This window comes from Ornithodoros turicata, chromosome 7, assembly GCF_037126465.1.
Source record: "Ornithodoros turicata isolate Travis chromosome 7, ASM3712646v1, whole genome shotgun sequence".
In the NCBI taxonomy this organism is placed as follows: Eukaryota; Metazoa; Arthropoda; class Arachnida; order Ixodida; family Argasidae; genus Ornithodoros; species Ornithodoros turicata.
This window is the reverse complement of record NC_088207.1, coordinates 26,995,914-27,020,307: the sequence shown is the minus strand read 5'-3', so window position 1 is coordinate 27,020,307 and position 24,394 is coordinate 26,995,914. Positions and strand designations below refer to the sequence as shown.

The 24,394-nt window shown below is 41.9% G+C and overlaps 1 protein-coding gene across 4 annotated transcripts; it reads right to left on the bottom strand.

Moving 5' to 3' along the window:
- Positions 1–378: 378 nt before the first annotated feature.
- On the bottom strand, positions 379–24,276 carry LOC135400728 (unconventional myosin-VI-like). 4 transcript variants are annotated; one of them, XM_064632598.1, is made up of 26 exons: positions 24,175–24,276; positions 21,189–21,342; positions 21,023–21,092; positions 20,837–20,910; positions 19,935–20,064; positions 19,708–19,872; positions 18,843–18,940; positions 17,751–17,915; positions 16,218–16,383; positions 15,775–16,018; positions 14,990–15,147; positions 13,329–13,420; positions 13,125–13,197; positions 11,611–11,834; positions 10,064–10,492; positions 7,500–7,707; positions 6,956–7,046; positions 6,707–6,854; positions 5,757–5,974; positions 5,124–5,193; positions 5,001–5,050; positions 4,784–4,891; positions 3,974–4,059; positions 3,758–3,895; positions 2,442–2,621; positions 379–1,015 (listed from the first exon to the last, which is right to left on the bottom strand). In XM_064632598.1, the coding sequence occupies exons 2-26, from the start codon at positions 21,309–21,311 to the stop codon at positions 864–866; spliced, it is 3,660 nt and encodes a 1,219-aa protein (XP_064488668.1). In that variant the 5' UTR covers positions 21,312–21,342; positions 24,175–24,276; the 3' UTR covers positions 379–863. The 4 variants fall into 4 exon arrangements, with proteins under 4 accessions (XP_064488668.1, XP_064488667.1, XP_064488666.1 ...); XM_064632597.1 differs by having other exon boundaries at positions 24,031–24,256; XM_064632596.1 differs by lacking the exon at positions 24,175–24,276 and adding an exon at positions 23,876–23,904.
- Positions 24,277–24,394: the final 118 nt, after the last annotated feature.

Genomic DNA, 24,394 nt, shown 5'->3' with positions numbered 1-24,394 from the left:
GGGGGGAACAATGAATGAAAATCAGTATGCATGAAAGTAGTTTCGAAACAGTTGATGATAATGCGCTCAGTGTGAGCTTGTTGAGGATGAGCAAAGGGTTTAAGCAGGGTGCCCCTGCTCGTATACGAGAAGAAAGAAATACGAAGTAAGAAGAAATACGATGTAACCACGTCACATTTTTTGTTGCTAACTTTTCCACGGGACACAGTAAGGTTTTGCCCAATACTAGTTTCTATCAATCACATTGCATGCAACTCTGTAGTTTTCATTCATTGATTTTTGTTTTGTTACAAACATGGTTGCCCACTCGAGCTCCAACAGAAGCTCGTAGTATGTCCAAATAAAATGCGTTATTCATTCAAAGCAGATAATGCAATTAGGTCTTTCAAAACCGTTTATTGAAAGTGCACACCAGTCCACCTTTACAAGAATACATAGCACCAAAAGGAGGAAAGCTGTCATGGCAGAAACAAGATAGCACTTGTTAGTCTCCTCTAAGGAATCCTGTAAGAAATGGTTGCACAATACCAAAGTAAGGTGCACAATGAAAAGTGCCTACAGTAACAACTAGGAAGCTAGGCTTCCATGGAACGTGAACACAATAGCTGTGCAAATGACTACGAATATTTTGACATAGCAGCCTGTTCATAGGTAAAGGATCTTTCCAAGGTAGCCTTGGTAAAAAAAGAAATTGTTTACTTCTGCCTCCAGCTGATGTTCCTTCCAAACTTCATACTAAGTAGGCATAAATAAGGAAATTAAGCACAAAATATGCAACATCAGCCAGTATTGACAGAAAAAATGCACCACAAACCCTGCTCTCTCACCTAACACACTTAACAGAAGGCAAAAAATGCAATAAGCTATTTCTGCCGTGTTGACAGTGGCAAATAAGGTGCCCCTCCGTGCTTGTTCCACTCTGCATCAAATTCGTATTCCAGGATCTCTGCACCTCGTTTCCGGGTCAGACCGGTTTCCTCCAACTTGAGCTCGCACATTTGCATGTCGTCCCTTCCTGAAAGACCGTAGCCCATAGGCAGTTGTTGAAATTTTTCAGGTAGATAATCGTGCCATGTCTTGTGCACATTAAAGGGGACATGACATGTCGAATGATGTGGTTCATTGTACGGTGAAACCACGACCTACTAGATTATAACGACAACGTCATAGGCATCCCTTTGCAGCTCCGCATTTGGAAGCTAGCGGTGGCGCTACTCATCGGCCCGGTTATTGCTTCCTCAACTTCTACAATACTTTACGCCCACACCGTTGCTCTTGACTTAGTATTTCTGTACGAGCGGTGGATGTCTCACAGAAGACATTTCATTCTAAAGTCGATTGTTATCATCATTGTACGCGTTTTCATAGGAGCTGTTGCTGTCGTCTGCTACGGTAGTCGTATGTCTGCTTCTGCACGTTCAAAATTCAAATTTCCATTGTCCAATCATTATGCAGATCTCACGGGCGGATCGTGCGGACGGGCTCCTCATAGGGATTGCCAATTATGATATGGTTGTTATAATCCAGTAGGTCGTGAGTGAAACGTCCCATTACGGACATCTCTCCTAGACGGACATTCCCCTACAACGGACAGCTGTGTTTCTTCTGGTAAACATTAACGCTCTTACTCCAATACCTCTCACGTACGGACACCTCCCTTTAGTGGGCAAGAACCCTGGTCCCGCGGGTGTCCGTACCAGAGAAGTTTCACTGTACCATGCACATATTGTACAGGGGGTGGGTACCCACATTTGCGCACAATGGCGCATTTATGCGATCAAAACCAACAAAGGAATCGCGGTAACAAACATTTAGCCATGCAAACTATGCTCTCGGTGGAGTTTCAGCAAGCACTATACGATGCATTACAGTTTGTCACAAACGTTTTTGAAAGATCCACAAAGAATACCATCGTTGACGGCAGCCAATCGTGCAACAGAACATGCACTCGCAAGCCTGTTGTGTATCCGTGGATTTGTATATGTATGCCACACCAAGCCCGTAGTGGCATTTTCAAAAACCGTTCAACTGCCATAAATGAGAAATGTTTTGATGCAGCAAATTATCCGTAAAGCTCCCTCAGCAACTGCGAGTGACCAACACCATTTCACCGTATAGGTTCCACCATTTCTTTAAAGCAAAACCACTCCGCAGTGATGCACACGTTTGGCAATGTAACTTTCCGATGTGCGGAGTGGTGCCGAGAGAAGGTCGATCGTAATTTCATAACTGAATGGGAATTTAGAGTTATAACACACAATACGAAGTGAATACAGCCTTTAAAGTAATTTGAAATGAATTTGTGAGGCTCTTTTATTGCCCGTTTAAGGCTAATTTCAGGAAGAGCCACGTTTTGTGTGTGCTTGTGTGCAGCCTGTCACACGGATTGACACCAGAAGAAAACGTGATAAACTTGTAGAGATGAAATCTACCATTCGTACCTGCCAACAGCAGCACTGGAGGTTTTCCAACGTGCAGCTCCATTTGCCGTGCAATGTACTGGCCGTCAAAGTGTGCAAGCCACAGTCCACTACTGGTGCCATCTTTGCGAAAGGGAATTCTGAAGTAACGCTGCCGCGTGTCTGCGTCACCGCCGCCAGCGGTATGGGAAGATGCTGCAACTGCGGATGTGGCAAGCTTCAGAAACGCTCACATCACTTTTATCTCCATATAGGATATTGTAACACACTTGCAAAACAGTATTTTCAGTGGGAAGGTAGCAGTATAACTGTACATCATATTGCTATCAGCGGACCCATAGTAAGACTATGGATTGATTTTGATTGGACTTGTATTCTACTGAGAGTTGCATGTATATATATTACGGGTGTGCGAATATTCTATATTCGTACCGGTACCGCGCTATTCCATTCGAACCGAATAACATTTCATCGAATACTCAAATATGAGAGAACTGATGCTCATCGTTACTCAAATATATTCGGAATTCCGCAAGCTGGCTTCAATTCATGCCTCTTGAGCGTTTGGTGAAGCCTACTTTACAATTCTGCGCCTCAAATATATTCTGCAAGGTGGCTTCACCTCATGCTTCTGAGTGTTAGGTGAAGCTTACTTTACAGTTTTGTGCGTGCAAACTTGACGATATCCTGCAAGTTGGCTTCGCCTCATGTCTCCGAGCATCAGGCGAAGCCTAGTTTACACTTCTGCAAGTGCCGCGGGGTTGCAGGCATGGTTTAAAAGTGCGATTTGAGGGATCACTGAAAATTGCCACTTTTGAGAAATATTTTAGCAAATGTTGGCGGGGATGTTTAAGTTAGTTTAATTAGTTTGAGCTTTGGCTGGACCAGCTATGACGCCATAGAAAGAGTGATTTAATCACACAGCCAGCTACTTTGTCTGGAATTACAATTTTCAGGACAATTCTAGCACAATTCTAGGTGACAGTATTCATCAATGAAATATGTGTATATAGTTCGCAGTAAGTCTCACAAACTACAACTGAGCACCAGGTTTCAATGCAAGCTTTTGCTTACTATTCAGCAATACGCACAAATTTTTGTGTGGTATTTGACATTATTCAACTCGCTACTGTTAGTAGAAGATTTTACTATTCGATTCGAACCCAAAAATCACTATATGTTATATATATAGCACTATATATATAGTCACGTATATGCTCAAGTTCCTGAAGAGGCTTTAGTATGCCACCTCCTTTAGAGCACTTATTATGTGTACTCTTTTGTTCTTCTTGCGACCCACTTATCACCGCTCCCTCGAAACTCATCTGAAGTCCTACCTCCATTTCGAAGCAGTGATGGAACCCTCTCATGCGAAGTGTCACGTCCTGACTTCTTTGCATTTTTGCTCTTCCATGCGTGGTAGACCTTAAGACGACGATGGAATTCTTCCCGACATGAGGCCAATAGCTCCAGATCTGTATATAGTTTTTAAATATGGGCTTTATGTAAAAAGGAAAGACTGCAAAATCAAGTTAATAAACGAAATCACGTACCGCAGGATGTGTTTATGACGTCCCGAAGTTCAGAATACTTCCATTTGGACAGGTCATACTTGCCATCCTTATTTTTCGTCTGTGATCTGAAAGGACAGTGATAAAAAGTTGTGTCTGTCCAGTGAGATAGCCAACAGCAGTCACAACAGAGATGTGTTTGTTTGAGGATCGTCATATTTAGCGTTATGAAACTGTGACGGACATAAATTATACCTTGACAGTGATATAACTACTATACTGAGTTTTTCTCGAGTGCCAGTTAAAACTGAGTATACCAGCTGGAACATGCATGCAGTCTTGCTGTATGTTGCTGCGTCGACTAGTGAACAACTTTTGCAGAGTAGCCTTTTTGAAAATGTGAAAATGTACAATTTGCAGACCAAGATAGGACAGAAATTTTGTGCAGTCAAAATTTACACTTATGTATTAGATTGTGATCTTTCTTCCTTTAAATGCGTCGATTTTACCATTTGGTGACAACGACAGGACAGACAGCACAGCATTCGAAGTAGATAAAATTGCTCATGCACGTGACTCAAGGTGAACCAAGGTAGATCAGGGTATTTCATGTATAAAACAAAGGAAACTCCACACGGCACTGGAGTTGAACACTGACAGGAATGGTCTAGTAGTACAGGTGGGGCTGTTCAGCATGGACTGCCAGTGAGACCGTTCATGGAGTCATTGCACAGCAAAAACAAATGATGGGCGAACCAGTTCCTCCTAATGTAACAGCCTTGGACATGAGCCACAGTACTGTGTAGACTGGTACAAACAGTTACAACAGAGCACACAAAAGTTCTTACTCACTTGACAGGAAGCACTGGGGTGATCACATCATCCACTACACTGTTGTTCTCCTGAGCAAGCCGTAATGCTAGCTCGTGGTCCCGGGACTCCTGTTCCAGCTGCTGGTTCCTGCATGACAACCAGCACTGCTGAGTTTTACCAGGTTGTTAATAGAACACAAAAATGGGGACCAGATCTCTCCAGTGTTGTTCTATACATTGCTATCACAAAGTCCTACCTCAGCATCTCTTCTTTTTGTTCTACCACAAGTTTCTCCTGGAGGCTTCTCTGCAGAAAGAGAAAGGGAGTTATCTAATCTTCAAGCTTCGTACACTTCCACACACATTAAAATGACACTTACAGCGAGCTTTGCATCTTCCAACTCTCTAGCCTTTTCTTCTGCTTTTCTAGCTGCTTCCATCTGTATCCTCCTAGAGAAGAAATCAATTATTTGTGCCTAAGTTGAGTAAACTGACCCTTGGAAACTTTGAGCAGCCATAATGCTTAAGGGAACAGGAGTCATGGGGAAAAATGACTCATTTGCTAGCTGATCAATGATCATGAGCATTATCATTCAGTAAGGATGTAGTTCACATGCAGAACTGTATAACTGAAACTAATGCACCAGTGGTGCTAATCATACTGTAGCTTTGAAAAAAAATTCTAATTCTAATTCAGTGTTAGCGCCGCAAAGAAACAGTGGTTATGAGTGGCGTTCACACCGTAACACTGAAGCAGCATATCGTATAACAGAAAATACCAAATATACCAATGGAATACCAAACGAAGACCTCATAAGTTTTAGCACTGCAGGCACTTGTGCACTTTTTGCATTTTGAAAATTTTGCATGCAACTATAAGTCTTCAATTTCGATTTTGATTCGTTTGCCTCACTCCTTGCATACATTGGAAAAATTTCTTTTATAAAAATTTGCTTCCAAAGTTGTGTGTTGATAAACGCTGCATGCTAAAATTCTACATCTCACACACTCACATTTGTCTATGTTCCTCCTCCTCTCTCCTGCGCTGTTCTTCTTCCGCTTTCTTGCGCTGAGCCTGTTCCATCTCTTCCTGCATACGGCGGATACGCTCCTGCTCTTCAGCCAGTTTTTGTTTCTGGAGCCTTTGTTGAAGTAAGCTTGTCTGTGCAGTTACGGACGCCATCAAAGCAGTGTGTTCCTTGTTTATGGCATCGGCTGTTAAGCTGCCCTCCTAAAATCGCGCATTTAATAGAAGGCATAAGTTATCTCCCAGGTTATGGAAGAACAAACGATGACTACGGTATAATATTATACAATATACTTGAATGCAGGGCGTCAAACCGCAAAAAATACGGGTTCGGTTCGGGTTCACATTGCTTAGATTTTGTTCCAGTTCAGTTCCGGTTCGGCCAAGCCAAAAATCGAACCGGTTCACAGCCTCAAACAGGTGAACCAGTCCAACGCTTCCATTTCATACCTCCCATAGAACTGCTTTTATCGGGATATGCGTGGCTAATAGCTTACTGCTGTTGTCTGCATTTAGTGGTCAGGTTATGCACCCTATATATTTGCACCACTACAGCATTTATATTACATATTTGAGGACTTAAACATATTCAATATACATATATAATTACATGTATATTTTGTTAACTTCCTTGTAATCTGTTGTCTAAGTCTTATTATTTTACTTCTATTGAACTTCACAGTCGTCTGATATATCAACCTCATTAACCTATATATATATACTGTACATGTATATATATATATATATATATATATATATATATACTGTCCCGAAGGAGGAGCTTCCTTCCCCATTTCCTAAATAATGTTTTAATTACCTATGTAAAATAAACCTTTCTTTGTATTCTATTAACACCACAAATCCGTCGCTGTGTCCCCTTCCCATTCGCCTATATATTATACATATATACATACATACATATATAACACAATATACCTTTATCCTTTTGATTGCAGTATTGATCTTGGCTTCCAAGGCTTGGACCTCAAGCTTGCTCTGTTGTCCGTCCTTCAACTGAGCAAGCAGCTGAGACATGTGCTGCACTTGTTTGAGGATTGCCTTAAGCCTCATTATGCCTTGGTACCTTGTAAGACAAACATCAGTGAGAATGGAATGATCAGGCTCGCATTGGTAAGTTTTGGTGTAGTACTGACACTGTCATTAATGACAGTATGGCCATATTACCTTGGCCTGTACTTCTTCCTGACCAGATGCATTTTCACAGTCTTCTGGATCATCACAAGGTTCTCCCGACGATATATAATCTTGTTCTTCACTGCAGACATTTAGTTAATCAGCAATATTTCACAGACAGTATAACTGAACCTCTGTATGCAATAAGGGGATAAGTCGAATAATCCCATACTGCGAAAAGGGGCCTGATCTGATTGTCCGTCCCATTTACACACATGCATTTCCCGTTTCTTACCCTCCTATAGCGAGCCAATAAATTGCAATAGGGCTCTAAATTTTCTTTGGCAGGTACATACTGGGATGTAGATGGCATTGCAGCAAAAATCGTAAAAAGGGGATAAGTTGACTTATCTCCTTATTGCATACAGAGGTTCAATTAGGGCTCTGTGTTTTAGGGTTAAACCCCTTTGCGTACAATGTCTTTGAATGAGGTTGATTTAGAATACGAATAATAAGGAATAGCTTTTTTTGTACGAGTCCATAGAGACACTTTAAGTGATGTGCTAACTGGGACAGGCTTGCTCAATGAACTCACATTTTATGACAGCCAATGCACACCATTGAGCCTTTTTCCAGCGAGAGGCCAGCAGCCATTTCTGTACTTTGCGTACAAGCTGGGCGAGGTTGTCGGGATCTGATTTCATGATCTGGTCAAACTCTGCAAACTTTCCGGGTCGAAAAAAGACCTTTGTCAGTCCAAACCGGAAATCATTCTCATTTAGTCCAAGAGCTTTGAAGAGTGCCTAAAAGGAAAAAAACAAAAAAAAACACACACATTTTAATTCCAAAAGGAACCACAGTCGGCTGTGTTTTGCTTTGCGTCATGCGCAGTGCAGGATTAGATATGCAATGTATTAAAATCGGTAAAGCAGTGCAATAAGACGGGGACTAAAAAACGATGAGAGACACTGAAACACTGCACTTGCAACACAATTTTATTGAGACAGAAAATATGTTTTTAACTTAAGCCTCCCCGTTGCTAATCGGTTGGTTAAAACCGCTCTCCGCACACCTAAGCCTCCAGGAACCGCTGTATCTTATCACTATATTGTTCAGACGGGAAACTCGCGCAGCTATCACCATGTGTCTTAATCTGCCTCGCCTCTCCTCTATGGTCTCCTTTGTCCCACAAATTAGTCGCGTCGTACTGTCCGCGCCTTATCTGCGAGTGCGGCTTGTACTCGTGAAATTACGGTACTCTTTGAAGGAAATTATTTTGTGAGCCATCATGCCCCTGCAAGCTTTATCATATTTTGCTGCAACAAAATTAGGCAAGACACAAAAACATTCTTCAGCACAAGAACATGCTTTTGAAATTTTTTGAAAGAATTTATTAGTTTAAAAAACTTGGGGAAAATATAGAATGCTCTATGTGAAATTGAGATTCTTTTTTCTCTTTTTGCAAAAGACTGAAGTACAGTGCCGCTACAAATATGTTTTGATAGCTACAGTGCAGCCCAAAAAGAATGATTATGCTTTACTTTTGAGCTGCAAAAGAGTGAGAAAGGAGGTAGTTGAACATTTGACTGATTCAGTAGTAATGTAGCTTCGGTCAACAAGGGTACACAGATGCAGCACAATAAAACAAGGTATATTCTCGTGTAAATCTCAAGTAATGGGAAAAGTGAAAATTTGGCGTGTACCGAATATGGTGCAGAGATACATTTTTGGGTGACTTGCGATGCAAGTTGGGTACCACACACATGTGAACACTAAGTGATACTGATGTTAAAATATCATTCTGTTCCATTCTGATTCATTGTACATTGTGGGTTCGTTATTACAACCTACATTTACATTACATCAATTACATTACACCTGGTATAGATTAAAAGTTACGTCAAGAGAAAATCTGGGCACTTGCTATGGTGCAGAACTTATCAGCATTTTGTACACTGAACCTCAGCTGTATTACAACTTTGGCATGCTTCGAACTCATCTTGCCCAAACCACCTCACGGTACGGATGTGGCCACTGTATAAAATGCAAAAACTCTCTCCTCACACTGAGAAAGGTAGTATGAAGAAAACATTATCAGTGTGTTGAATGGGACTAAATTTTCAACCACAAACTACGCAAACTTTAAAGTGAGAAGTAGGGTCCAGCTTTTACTCCCAGGACTCTAAATATACAAAAAGATTTCGAGACAGTCATCCTGAATTTCGTGATTTGACAAGTCTGTTATTGCACCATTAGTGCCAGCATACTTAGGGTTCTTCGTTTTTGGGTTAAACCCGATTTTTCATGATAGTTCCCCCCTCCCGAACAAATTTTCAAGAATTCTGGTAAAACCCGATATCTACCCGAAATCCTTGCGGTCCTTCAACTTGTCGCTCTCGGTAAACCGTCGGAAAAGTGAATCATAATATCAGCAAAGAGAGCTATTTGTGACAACCTATTTGTCCTCCGTTTATGATCCCCTCCTGCGGGAGTCAGACGAGCTTTTGTGGAGCTCGGGCAGGTGTTTGAAATACCGCGGTCATTCACTATCCCAGTTCCGAGCGGAAATATAAAGATTATTGTATCTCGTCCCAGTGTCAGAGCAGTGGCTTGTTTCATATGTAGAGCCTGAAGTTTCAGGGTTTTACCCGATTCTTCCCCGAATTGAAGGCTGCCTCTTTAGGGTGAAACCCGATTTATTTTTACCTGGCAAATTGCCCTCACTGGGATGTCTGTAGGAATGCACTAACTTGTTTTGCAGAAAAATGCAGTTACATCACAGTTTGTACCAAACTGCTACAGTTAGTTTGAATAACTGAGCCTGATTTCTCCCCGAATTTAGCGTACGGGAAGTTTTTTCACCTGAATTTGCATGAATTTAGAGCACATGTTTATTTACCCGATTTTTACCCCGCGAATGTAGGAAAAAATATTCCCCGAAAACTTCAGGCTCTATTCATATGCCTTTCGTTTTATCCAGCAATTCCCCGGTGACTTATCAAACAAGAGATCATAGCGCCCGATTTCTCCCCCATTTTTTGTGCGTAAATAGCACCCGATTTTTCCCTCCCGAATTTGAAAAATCATGAAACCCGAAAATGAAGAACCCTAAGCATACTTTATGTGAAGATCGTAAGATGAAATTTACGCTCGTCATACCTTACAAAACAGCCTGGGATCAAGCCGCGCAAGTTCAGGTGGGAGGTAGCACTTGTACATGTTGTAGAGATCAGCGAAAGGTGCGCGTGACGGGTAGCCCTGCTGCATGAGCTCCAGCACCGAAGTCATTCCCGAGCACTTTAGCTGAGACAGTATCTGTCCCCCTTCAAACAGGTGATCCACCATCTTGAGATTAGGCTTGATGCAACGCACAAAGTGAGTTCCAGTCTGCTGCAGCTTCGTCATGAGCTCTTGGAGTTGGCTGCGGAACTTGCTTCCAACACTGATGAAGGAGAGCTTGCCCTTAGTGGGAGACGACCCCTGGCTTCCCACTCCAAACAGGCTACGGAGGAATTTGTTTTTTGTTTCGAGCACGAGGCCTTCTAGAGATGCATGAAGTGCGTCGTTGTTTTTCTCCAAAAACTTCGCCTGTGAAAGGAATGTAGAGCGTAAGGAAATGGCAAGACCGACTTACTTGAAAGCAGACGTTCTTGTACGGTGCAATCCCGTTAATTTGAAATTCAGCAGTTTTTCAAAGATGGATCAGCCGACCACGCCAGCCAGCGTGCTGCCATGTGTCAGATACACATTTCCTAGTAGGTTGTTGGTGTTACGTTTACTTATTACTAGAGCCTGAAGATTTAGGGTTTAACCCGATTCTTCCCCGAATTAGGTCGCCTCTTTAGGGTGGAACCCGATTTTTACCCAGCAAATTGCCCTCACTGAGACGTCCATAAGAATGCATACTAACTTGTTTGGCAGCAAACGCAGTTACATCACCATCTGTACCGAACCAGTTCAGTTGGTTTGAGTGACTGAGCCCACTTTCTCACCCAATTTAGCGTACTGGAAGTGTTTTCCACCTGAATTTGCATGAATTTAGAGCACATGTTTATTTACACGACTTTTACTCCCCAAATTTAGAAAAAAATATTTCCCCAAGACTTCAGGCTGTACTTATTATTACTTGTAAGGTAATACTTGTGCCAGCTGAAAGAGGGTCAAGGAAGATAACAGCGCACGCAAATGCAACTAGCACGGAGCAATGCCACATACATGTGGCCAGCAAAACAACGAAGACCCTTCACATTGATTACAGAGTCAACAAAATCAATATCTTTACATATAGTGTTCACAGGGTTCATGATTGGGTTGAGTTCAACATTGCAAGTCATGTTGATAGCGTCTTGGCTTAAGAAACAAATGCAAACTTATGTAACAGATTATTTTCAGGCCAGAGCTATGCTTGCCTATAAAGAAATAATTTTCAGTAGTATAGAGGATTGCATTGCGTGACTGAATGTGCGGCAAGGCCTAGCAAGCCATGACGAGTCTCCACTGCAGCTAGTATGCGCTGCCAGCGCATCAGGCCCTCGTTCAGAGGGGCTCGCATTAGTTTGAATTCTGCTTTATTTGAACAAATCTTCAATCCTCTTTGAGCTTGTGTTTACAGGATTACACTGTACATACCTGTGACACAATATGCCATAGCAGCTATTAGCCTTCAAAACGAAATAAGAAACAGTAGTACCACAAATTCCCCATACCGTTTCATAACAGACTGCACCAGCAAAGTGGCGCACAAGAAACCCTTCGTCGTCTCGTATCTCCCTGTGATCACGTAGCTTAGATTTGCGCGGCACAGCCAGGCGGAAATGCTTCTGGTGGGTGCTGTGAAGCACAGCAGTGAAATGTGTGTGACTGCTGCGGGGAAGCTTGCTTTCTTCGTCCAACAGGTCAAATATGCCTGTGCCTTTGGCTTCCAGCAAATCTGACGAGCAAAAATAAACAAAAAATAGCTGAAGTTGATGGGATTAGCACATATTAATGAAGTAAAACATGTCACATGCAAACATTACAAGTATTTCTTTCAGCATCTGCTGCATTGTTTAGTAAACTTGTGATTTCAACACTTTTCAACAATTGCAAGCTTGCTGCTCCATCTAGTAATAAAAATTATAAATAAATCGTGTAAAAGCAAGCAGCAGTAAATATTAAAAATCCAAAGCCTGTTACATGTAACTTGGACAAGAGAATAATGGCACACTGTGACCAAACGAGACTGGCTGCATACTGTTGGCAGGTGTCTCGTGCAAGTAAGAGTGTGTTCTTTCTATTGACTGTAGAGCTGCGCGAATATTCTAAATTTCGAATATGAAACGAATATCTCATGCTATTCGGATGTTATTCGCAACCTATTTTCAGTTTTCGAAATTTTTGAATATTTTTTGAATATTTTTCTAATAGTACTGAAGCGAGATATCGCTATCGCCATTCTGCAAGTGGGGTTCGCCTCGTTACATCCAAGAGTAAGGTGAAGCTCACTTCACGTTGCCGCTATTGTTCTTTTGGTGCGTGGCTCCATTCTGCAAGTCGGCTTCACTTCGTTACACTTGAGCGTTAGGTGAGGCTTGCTATACACTGTTTACAACATTCTGTCACTAAAGTCTACAAATTTTGTGAGCTCATGGTCAACACTATACTCTGGGCATTGCAGATTCCAGTAAACGTACTCCCAACTTTGAGAGTTATGTTCAGTAACGGATGGAAATATGTGCAGTTTCTAAAAAAAGCATAGGAAGTTCACAATGTAAACATATAAATGAGGAGATGCACAAAAAGCAGTCTGCGTCCCACTAATGCAGTCTACCATACATAACACAGAGGGGCCCTTCCCTCACGATATGTTATGCTGGGTGAAAAGGCTCGCATGTTTGGAGCAGAACATCATTTAATGAGCACAACACCACAAAGTATTTCACCATGAGGTATTCGAATTGGGCCTTTTCTGATTATTTGATTCGATTCGCAGTGCAAGTGAAATATTCGTGAACTATTTGCCTTTTGCAAAACTTTTGCTATTTGCCCAGCTCTAATTGACTACGTATAATTAATTAACGAAATGAAATTAAGTATGCATTTTTTTAAGACAGTCGATATTAGAGCCCAAGTGTCAATAGGAAAGTTGCACAGCAAGTTCGGAAACCTCCGATAAAGTCGTTTCAAACCAAGTATCTTTCTCATGGCTTAGCTACTTCAATATTGATAAGTATAGGCTCACCAATGCAGTCCTGATTGTCAACGTACTCTATCTTCTTCACTCGTAGACCTTCTCTTTCGTACAGAGCTTGCTCCTACAAGATCAATGACAGCAATACTTGTACAACGTATGACTGCTACAAGTCAAGATACATCAGCAAAGAAACAAGTACAAACTAGTCATTTAGAGACTTTCCTAACCGAAAATTTTAGTGAATTACGGTACCTCTTTCAAAATCCTTTCATTGAAGAACTGCTGAAGTTTCTCATTGCAGTAATTAATGCAAAACTGTTCAAAACTGTTGACTTGAAAGTACTCTGCAAGGGGGAAAACGTGAAGCGGGTATCATGCAAACGTGCAAGTGTGACTTTCGGCATGTGAGGAAAAATATAAAAGAAAACATAGGCCATAATGTAAGGCATCAACATAAGTGCACAGGAAATATTTTCACATGTTTTTCAAAGCAACATTTAGAACATAAACCACATAAGGCAACTATCATGCAGCAGTGCAAATAAATTTATATCTGCACTTATCACGCAACTCTAGTTGCTTTCCATTTCAATATTTTCCATCGTGATTTAACACAACTACAAGTTTTGTTCCAATCTGTTTTGTAACTTTTAGTTCACCTCACTAACAATGTTAGATTTCTCCAATTAAAAGCAAGTAAATGTAAAGCATTGTAAAGAAATCGTAACCTATTTCATTTCTATAAGCATCATTTGGTAGCCAACATTAGTCAAACAATAAAATGCCCGAGAACAAAAATGGTCTTGGCATGCCAAGCGTTTGCAAGATCAGTGGACAGTTGTGGGCATCAGTCAATTTGTGCTATATTCAATGTCACATTCTGCTGGCTAATCACATGCAACTTTGCATTCACTGCCCAGTAGAGGGGCACAAAAGTATAAAAATCTCTCCTTGTGGAGAATGTTCGCTCTGTTTCTCTTTGTGGAAAAACTTTCTCCTTGACACCAGCACAAAAGGAACGGGACGGTCCGATTAGAGCACTGCACGGGACGCATTCTTTGGTCCGGGCCCAGCCTGATCCCCGGCCTTCTTCTGATTTACAGACCTGACTGCTTCATACCCAGCCCGGCGCAAGCCCGACCGATTTATAGATTTCCCGGGCCTGGCGAGAGTCCGAGAAATTTCTATGCTACCCAGCCCAGCTCGGCCCGGCCCAGTGTAGCGGGCTGTAAAAGTTTGCCACGGCTGGCTAACAGGGGGGTCCCAATCTAGGACCAGCAATGCCCGGGCCTGTCCCGGACCCATAAAGTCACCAGAGTCCGGACCAGGCCAATAAAGAGAAGGTTTTACCCAGCCCAGCCCATGGGCTGGGTCATGCTTAGGCTTTCGGGTAATCCTGAGCCCATGCAGTGCTGTAGGTCTGTTGTGTCATTTGTGATTTATGAGAAAAAAGAAACCACAATTTATGCTTTCCCTCTTCCTCACCTTCTCTGGAAGGCCAACAATCCAGAGCAGGCTCTCACTGGTCTCTTCAAACAATTTGTCCAATCATCGCAGGAAATCGTTTGAGAAAACAAATTCGAGGTGTGTCGGCATTGTTGCGCTTCTTGAGAATGAGGGGGAAAGCGTATATACATATTGCAGTTTCCTTCACTCATAATCATAAGCCATGAGTGACGCAACTGACGAGTCTCGTTCCTTATGTGCTCGTGTCAAGGTCATTCATTCTGCGAGCATAAATTTTTGCACCTTAGTGCCACTTTAATGGGAATCAGCCCCTAGAAATCTGTGGCTTCCCCTCAGTGATTTAAAAATGATAGCGTAGCCCAATACAAAACAGGACATGGCATAGCACACAAAAATTAATGGGTGGAATAGCTTAAAAACAACAGAAATATCAAACCAAAGCATACCAAATCCTGCAATGTCAAGCACACCAATGTAGTGGGAGGAAGAGCTGAAGGGGATGCTCTGGTTAATGCGCTGCACAATAAAGTCAAACAGCTTGGCATACATGGCCTTGGCCAAGGCGTCTCGTGCATTGTGAGCTTCGTATGCCTTCAGCGGCACCCTGAGAAATGGCACAACATGAAACTGAACATGCTAATGCATAGCCATAACTCTCAGTTATGCAAACACAAATTGAGTGGTGGATGGGTGCCATAGGCATTTGTAAAACAAGTTGTTAATGCAGTCCAAGTGCACAGTGTTTGTGACTATTCCATGCAGGCTTGAATACAGAAGAAATCATTTCTAGGTTCAAGGGTCAAACATCCCGATCAGTACAGCAATAAACACATGCACGCACGCACACGCACACACAAACAATCAAACAAAAGGATGAGGTGTCATATAGTATGCATAGCTTTGAGCATTTTCGTGCAATAAATGTCCCCAACACAACAGACAAAACTTTATGTTTACTGCAAAGCCATGGACCAGCCAATCTCCTAATTTTTAAATATTCATATTAAAACAGAAATACAAATAAGCAAACACAATACAAATAAGTTTCTCTTGCTCCCTTATTTCACACAGAGGAAATTACCGCTTTTAATTTAATTTAATTTAATTTAATTTAATGATTATCGCTCTAAGCAGCAGATTGTACAGGTCACAAAATCAAGAACGAACCCACAAACAAGGTGCATTATTAGCTTTGAGTGGAGCAAAATAAGCACTGAGAGTATAAACTCACATGTAGACAGTGCCCTTGTGGCCTCCTTTGCTCGTCTGCATGACCCTGCTAAGCAGGCTCTGCCGCAGTTCTTCAGGATCTACTCCCATTAGGCCAGCGGCAGCCTTGAGAGAAGGCTCAGAAGTAGCTGCTACCTGACTGCCTCCGCGGGTATCATCGGGGCACTCCTCGAAGGTCACGTTGCCAAGGTGCAGTACAGTTGCCACCACCACATAGATGTTGATCCTTTCCTCATCAGACAATCCTAACATGACGGGTTTCGTAAAGCCACACTCTCCATAAAAGACGAGTAATACTGATTACAATCATACAAGGATGGGCTATTTATATCATTATACATCAGCAGGCTAGTAGATAAATTTAGGTAATGACTAATGATAGCTCACTTAGTTGTCTAATTTGCATTTTGAAATTATATTCTTGCACGACGCATGCGTACATACCCATGAGCTTCAGGGCACGGTCCAAATCACTGAAATCTTTGATGTCGTCAATCACAGGGTCCCTCAATGGCCCTTTCTCTCTATGTTCTCGAGACTTGTGGTTGCTGTTTAACTGTTTGTCAGAGTTTGACGAGCAGAAGTATTGAGTGCAGCCGTGGCGAAGATACTAGACAAGAGATGGCAAAAAAATAGCCGCAAAATTTGGTTTGTTAATCTATATCCTGTGGCAAAAACTAGGCCTAAGCCCTGCAAATAAGGAATTCTACAAAACAAGTGGACAGGCGCATGCAGCAACATTCCAGATAATGCTTTCGCAAGTTCCCAGTAAAATTTGAGATTCTACTCGTAACATGTAGGCATAGATATGCAATGGAGGAATGTATGTTTGGAACAATCTGTTAAGAACTCTTGAAAGTAAATCCTTTAAGTAAGTCCCATGCTGGCCCTGCCTTTTCTTTTCCCCCAAGTAGCAATGCATGACATGGCACAGCACGTATGACGGAAAATTGCTTAGCTTCATTAAAAATTTGCCTTAAAATTCAGTTATTTCATCAGCTTAATAACATTTGCATTTGCTAATGCACAACTGGATGTTCACAGAGAACACTAAACAACTGGGGAGAGGTTCCACATACACATACGCAGAAGTGAGTGCTGATGTACCAGCAACTTTGAACTTGCTTTCACTGTAGCACATAAAGCTAATGCTGGTAACACTAAATATGGAAGCCTGCCTTTATATTATTCTGCTTCAAAATATGGGGCCAGTACGCCAGTGTAATGCTTTACAACACTGAGATGTGAGAAAGATCTTGGCAAAGAAGAGCACAGGGGGAGCCACATTCAGTTGAGCGTCCTTATAGATGACCTGCACCCCTACGTCATTGATTACATAACGACACAGCGCAGAGCATGCTGGTGGGCACCATCCGCCTTATCAGCCTTATCAGCGGACGCGTTTTTCCCGCTTCTTGCCAACCACAGCAAAATATATCCTCAAACCGGTAGTCTCGTGACGCCGCGTGTTTGTGAACAGAAAGTCCTCTAATTTAGAGCCGGAAGTTCTAGGATTTAACCCGATTCTTCCTCGAATTTGCACCCCAAATTGAAGGTTGCCACTTTTGGGTGAAACCCGATTTTTACCTGGCGAATTGCACTCACTGAAACATCTATAGGGACACACACTAGCTTGTTTGGCAGCAAATGCAATTACATCACCGTTTGTACCACACCAGTACAATTAATTTGAGTAATATAGCCCAATTTCTCCCCGAATGTAGCATACTGGAAGGTTTTCCACACGAATTTGCATGAATTTAGAGCACATGATTATTTCCCAGATTTTTAACCCCCCGAATTTGGAAAAAAAATACTTCCTGAAAACTTCAGGCTGTACTCATCTTGCACGATAAACCTCAGTCGGGTGAAAACATCACAAACAATTACATTAGCAGACAGATATTAATTCTGTAAGAGAAGTTCAGCTGCAGAGGAGATAAAGGTACAACGTACAAATTAATGACCTTCACTCACATGGAAATCATCGGGATTCGTTATCCTCAACTTCTGCCTCAATTCGTGAGGTGCCCCCGCACACAACTGATAAAAGATGTGGTAGTTACGTTCTCCTTTTGTCTGCCCACAAATCCTAGACTTCTCCAGCAGGTAGTGAGAAATGAATCCACCAACAACATTGCACTGGAAGACAAGTAAAAAAAAAAAAAAGGAAAGCGTCTCATTGTTTAATTAAATATACCACAATGATCAGTTGAACTATTTGCACTCTGCTCACCCTCACCTATTCAGTGCTTTGCAAAATTCTTACTGTAATACAAATCAAAAGAACACCTGCCCAGAAGATCTCCGATATTCATAGGATATCGACAGTTGGGTGACCATTTGGGAAAAGCCCACTAAAATGGATGAAGCTTCCTTGTGTGTGCATGTCTATGTGCTCAGTATCTACTACTATTTGGGGTCCCAGCTGTTGCTGAAAACCTGCCCAGCATTTTTCAAATGTTCTGCAGCTGGCATTAACTGAGTGAGAAGTGAAGCAAAGTAAAGAAGAGACGAAGATATGACAAACTCAATTTTTGCGACATCAATGGTATCATCACTTAGAGGATTTTATGTCCGCTGCACACAAAATCAGTGGTGCTGACACAAGTGGATTACTTCTATAGTTTCATAACAAAAAAAAAAAAAAAAAAAAAAGAAAAAGAGAAGGGAATGCAAAATGCTGGATTATGCAAAATGCTACAACTTTGAAGGCTCTTTAGTTCTGACTTTTACATGGAAATCTGTATCTCAAAACTTCCTATCACTTCTTTCACAGATGCTGCTGCAGCCTTCTGAAACAGCGCTTACTGAATAAGCACTGGTACGAAGCAGTAGGCGTACTGGGAAAAACTAAATAATGTTTGCTTTACAGAAACCTCCGCTGATGCTCCCTCATCCATTCCATTCAATTTCTTTCTCAACAACACTGATCTTTAGATACTGAAATTTGTAGCGTACCTGTCCTTGAGGATTTTTTTTAGCATGAGATGCACTTTTGGGAAGAGGTTGGGAGATGATCAACAAAGCACTGATTAAATCAGAACTAGGATTGCTAGTTGTAATTACCTTGTTGTTGAAGTGAATCTCAATGAATTTTCCAAAGCGGCTACTGTTGTTGTTCCTCATTGTTTTGGCATTCCCAAAGGCTTCAAGCACTGGGTTTGCTGCAAGCAATTAAACGATGTATAAAATGCTACAACAAAATTCATCCGAATAAATGTTATCTGACTGCAGAGTCGCACTGTCTTCACCAAATTCAAATACGTGTACATCGTAATTGGGGTTTCTGATTTCCAGCATTTAATTTTATGGAAGTATGGCACGTGATTACCAGGAAATTATTTCCTATAAAAAATATAATTTTTTAGTACTAATTTTGAGACTAAAACATGAATTATTATTTTGGCAGTAATAAAAGTTGGAGTGCATTTTTCGATAATTTCTTTAGAATATTTCAGGTTATTCATGTCACATTTGGGAAAACACCAAGTGCTATACTTCTCAGCATCTGGTAACGAAAATATTCAGCATGTTTTGTCAACACGAGCATACTGCAACTGGTGGTGTATGCAACCGAAAAACAGCAGTAGGGCGTTTGACGTACACGAGTATGCAACGGTGATGTGGCCGCTCCTGTTTTCGCTCAAATCGTAGATTCCAATTCTAAAGTGATGTTGTGCTCATGTGTATTCAACTTGGCCACAGCTAGGCCACTTTAGTCATTACTTTCACTTGCGTGGATGCTTCCCCTTATTCTTGTGCTTCTGTGCAGCACACCGGGCGATCACACACAAGACAAAACAGTGATTCGTAGACAGCAACCCAGCTTAACCCCTACATAATTTTAACGCGAGGTGCAAACTGAAGCAAGTGTTGGGACAACATGAAAACCTCAGGCCATGCACTGAACACGTATAAAAAAAGGGCTCACCTTCCAAGATTCTTCGCTCAATTGGTCCAGCATGACTACCCCACGACTCGCATAGGTAACGCAGAATGTATTTCGTCGACTCAGTCTTTCCTGCGCCTGATTCACCACTCACGATGACAGACTGACTTTGCTTGAGAACTTTCATGTCTCTGAACGCCTTGTCAGCTACACAACGAAATACAGCGTTGCAAGAGTGACGAAAAAGAGGGTTGCTGGCAAGCACTCACCAATAGCAAACACGTGAGGTGGCAATACACCTAGGGACCTGCCCTGATACCTCTTGATGGCATCCATGGAATACAGACTTGGAATTTCGTAGTACGGGTTTACTGCAATCAGTATGTTTGCCACGTACGTCTGTGAAGAAAGTGCAGATATCAAAATTGTAGTACAGATCCAAGATCATTCATCCATTGTGCAAGATATTTGAACTAATTTTGGGGAATTACTAATACAGTCAATGCATAATTTACAAATTTCCTTGCATTATGAACAGTGCCCCGTAGGACAAGACATTTTCCCTTCCTCGTTCAAAATCTGAATTTATGAATGATCTAACTGTTTCTAGTTAGGAATTGACGGTTGACTGTATTGCTAAAGGTAGCTATCAGTGGCAAAACAGAGGATCTCGACATTCTGTGTTTTCATATTGTGAGATATGGAAGAGATAACATCTCAAATTGAACTGATTACCTTGCAGCCGCTTCTAACCGATGGCTTGCCTACTAATCGGACTAATGTAATGTAGTTTTATTCAAAATTCAGTTGCATTTGGTTTAAAATTTGTGACGATACTGACAAGGTTGTCAAGCACCGGGCCCAGTGTTGACAGCAGCATTCCCCCTCCCTCCCCCAGAGTTTGAGAATGGTTAGAGATGGTGACATGAAGAAGTAGACAGGACTAAATTTTGCATCGCCATTTTTAAGTCGTCTTCAAGCGCAGGAAGATGCTGCTGCCATCAATACCACAACATTACATCAGCTTGCTTGCCTCTCACTCTGGATTAAGTGCATGCACTTTTTAACATTCTGTTTCTACTAATGTACCTCCTAATGCTGCTATCTATCTATTAAAGCACGGCAATGTTAGTGTGTCTATTCCTATAGTGCCCTTCAGAAGTCAACTCACGTAAATTTTGTCCTTGTTGTAGCGCACTTTTATGTTGTTAAACAACGTTGCCTCATTCAAATAAATTAAAGCACCTGAAACACGAAATAAAACATGATTGAGGACACAGTACACAGCATTAGGTTTTGACAGCAATATGTAGATCAATAATAGAAAGGAAAGGAGTTTTCAACCACATGTACGTACAATTATCATCCACGTCCTTGTTTGAATCTTCCTCAGCTGTGTGGACACACCTATAGGGTGCTGTGATAGTCTGCACAATACAGAAAGAATTAGTTTTTTTGCATAGCTACACCCTTTTCGGACAAAAAAGATCAACCGACTGCAACAAAGCAAAGATCACACAAACCTGGGAGGTGCCATTTAGTAGAACGGTGACCGTTTCACCCCCGATGTCTACTATTCTTCCCAGTTTGAAGCCATCCGCCTCATCTGGGGCCCACACCTGTGCGCTGTCCATGGGCAAAGCCATGTCACTGGCAGTGCACTGTACAGCAGCAAATCTGAGAAAAGATACGCGTAATCTGTAGGTATTAAGAAAACTAGAGAGTGGTTACAAAATGTAATGAAAACGTTGCTTCTACGCAATTTACTCATGTCACAATGCTGCAAAGAACCACAGAGGTCCAAAAATTGTTTAATTTTACAAAATTGAGGGCAAAGGCTAATGGGGTTAAGTAGCAATCTTCCGAGGATAACATCCTTCTTCCTTTTTGAAGCTAGAAGCTTCCTTTATGAAGCAGGAGCACTCCACTGTCCGAGATGGATACAGTCAAACTCCTTTATAGCGAACACCTTTTTAACGAAAATACCACTACAGCAAATTTTTTGGTGGTCCCGCTGGAGCCCTATAGGTCCAATAATGGACATCCTTTTTAACGAAAATACCTTTACTGCGAATTTTTTTTGCTGTCCCCTGAGTTTCGTTGTAAAGGTGTTTGACTGTATTCCATTTTGAGAGGATGCTCCTCAGCAGTGCCACAGACTGTGTCACACGGGCAGAAAAAATGACATTAGCGTGTAATGTCAGTCTGGTCCCAAATGCAATTTTTTACGATGGTCGTGCTACACGTGAGATTGGAATGACATTAAACGCGTTGATGTCGATGCAGGTCTCCCACATAGCCGCGTAAGTGATGTGGTAATTAAAGAGCATAAACGTGTTCAAAGCGATTGAAAATACCCATAATATCACACAAAATGAGAAAATTTGCTTTATTTCATAATCGAAGGTCTGTACTACGTCGGAAAGCTGTTGTCATCTTGCCTGTCAGGCAGCACTCTATGCCAAAAGCAATCATTAACTACACAATGCATTTTGCCAAAAATAATGCTTGTTTTTTGTGTAATTTATAAAATAATTGCGGGGTGCGTAGTACAGAGTGGCTTTACGGAAGTTGTGCTCAGACAATGGCAGCAAGGGTATGCGTTTTGTGGGTAAAGGAGTTGTGGCAATCTCATTACGCAGGAACTGTCATTCAGATGAATGCCATTAGATATCTCCATATAGCATGGCACGAATGACATTAAGACTTAGCTCATTACGCACTTAATGTCATTTTTCATGCCTGTGTGGCAGGGGTATAAGGTGGTGTATTGAAACCCTTTCCTAAATCCTGGGAATAATGTACAACTTGTCATGGGACCCTCCTCACACGAGGTACCAAGAGGAGATTTCACCTGTCAGGACCCCTGCCCCATAAAATGTTGTTCCAACCATACCTCCAAGTTTGAGCCACATGAACTTGGTTTAGTTGATAAATGCCAGGAATAATTCTTCAAACAAAATGTACTCTGCTACGTTACGAAAGCACCTTAGAGTGGGGACAACGAGAAAAACACACAAACAAGTTCTTACACGTAGCTGAGAAGGTTACTTCAGAGACCACAATTTAAGTAACAAAAAAAAAAAAAAAAAAAAGAAGAAGAAGAAAAAGTGGGACACAGAGAAAGAGCCAACAGATTTCTTCTCAACTGTATTTCCTTGTCATTCTTGTCTCAAGGTTTTCATTATGGATCTACGCCACCAGCCCGCTTGCCTTTTGACCATTCTTTCAGTACTCTGTTCATAGAGGCATGCTGTCAAACTGATCCAATGTATACCTGCTAATGCACACAGAATGTCCGCTGCTGTGGCTTTACTCAGTAAATACTGTCCACAATGGGGTACAATGACAGCCGTACAGAGAGCTTACGCACATACTGACACTGTATTGATGCTGTAACGAAAATATTAGTGAAAATGCTTGCCTGCTGTGCCGGGGTTTTACCGCGGATGCCTCTCATACGGTGTCTCGCACTAGGGTAAATCCCCGTGACGCTACTACTACCGTGTTTCTCCGGTTTCTCTGCACTGATTCGAAGACGTGCATAGGAAAATGTCCCGAGCAGAGCACCGTGTCGTTTCCTTGTTTTGCACGGTTTTCGAATGTGTTCATATGCAGTTTAATACCGCGTGAAGCATGCGATAAGGAACAGACAGCTTTTGTCGCTGGGAAACATGAAAAGTGAACTCCCCGAAGCGTGACGCCGCATCCGAAATCGTTTCTCTTTCTTCTTTCGCGTATCCAAAACGCATAGATCGTGCGATTTGTTGACCCGCGACGCGACTATACTCCACCGCACGGCCACAGATTGCTAGGAATATCTGGCGTACTCGATTATGTTACGTGCTGGACTGGAACCCGCAGCGAGATTTGGCAACACCTGCCAGTTGTGGCGGCAAGAGAACTGCCTCCATCCGAACCACCGTTACCTGTGCGGAACAATGAACGGTCAAGTGACAAGGGGGGGACCCGGTTTCCAATTTGATGAGATTACTTGCTCGGTATACAAAACCGATAACGCTGACAAAACCTGTTCTGACGTCTGATCTAAATGAACGATTTGCTTCCCAGACAGAAGTAAAGAGGTGGCACGATTAAAATGACCGAAAGTTAAGAGAGCACACTAGTTATACCGAGTTCTTTTATGAAATGTGCAGGGAAACGATCGAGATTCGCGGGGTTAAATATGTCGTACGCGTGCGGTACCTACGTGCGAACTCCCATCGCAGACAGCTCGAATAAGAATTGTTCTGGTGCAATATATTCCAAATACTGCAGTTCACGATGTAGAGAAAATGACTCAGTGGCGATAAGAAAATGACACATGACGTAATGGAAGGTAGATGATAGCACAGTCGAGGTTACCTGATACACGAGCAACACGTATGAATGGTGGACGGAACTGTGTGTAGCGGCACACACACAAAACAGACAGCTGCGCTGCACCGTCAAACCATTTTCTTCACTATTTCGTGCTCTTCATAAGTATATCTCCAAGGTGTTACTCACAGCAAACACAGAGATCAACGGAACGCACACGTTCGTTACGGACCGGCTGGACCAGCCAGACTCCGGAGATTTCTATTTGTATTTATTTGAAAACGAGCTCGAAGTTTCGTATTAAAATAATGACGTCACAGAAGATATCTGATATTTTATAGTTGCTTCTAAAATAGCATCAATATATATATATATATATATATATTTGTTTCAGCTCATTTAGTTTTGA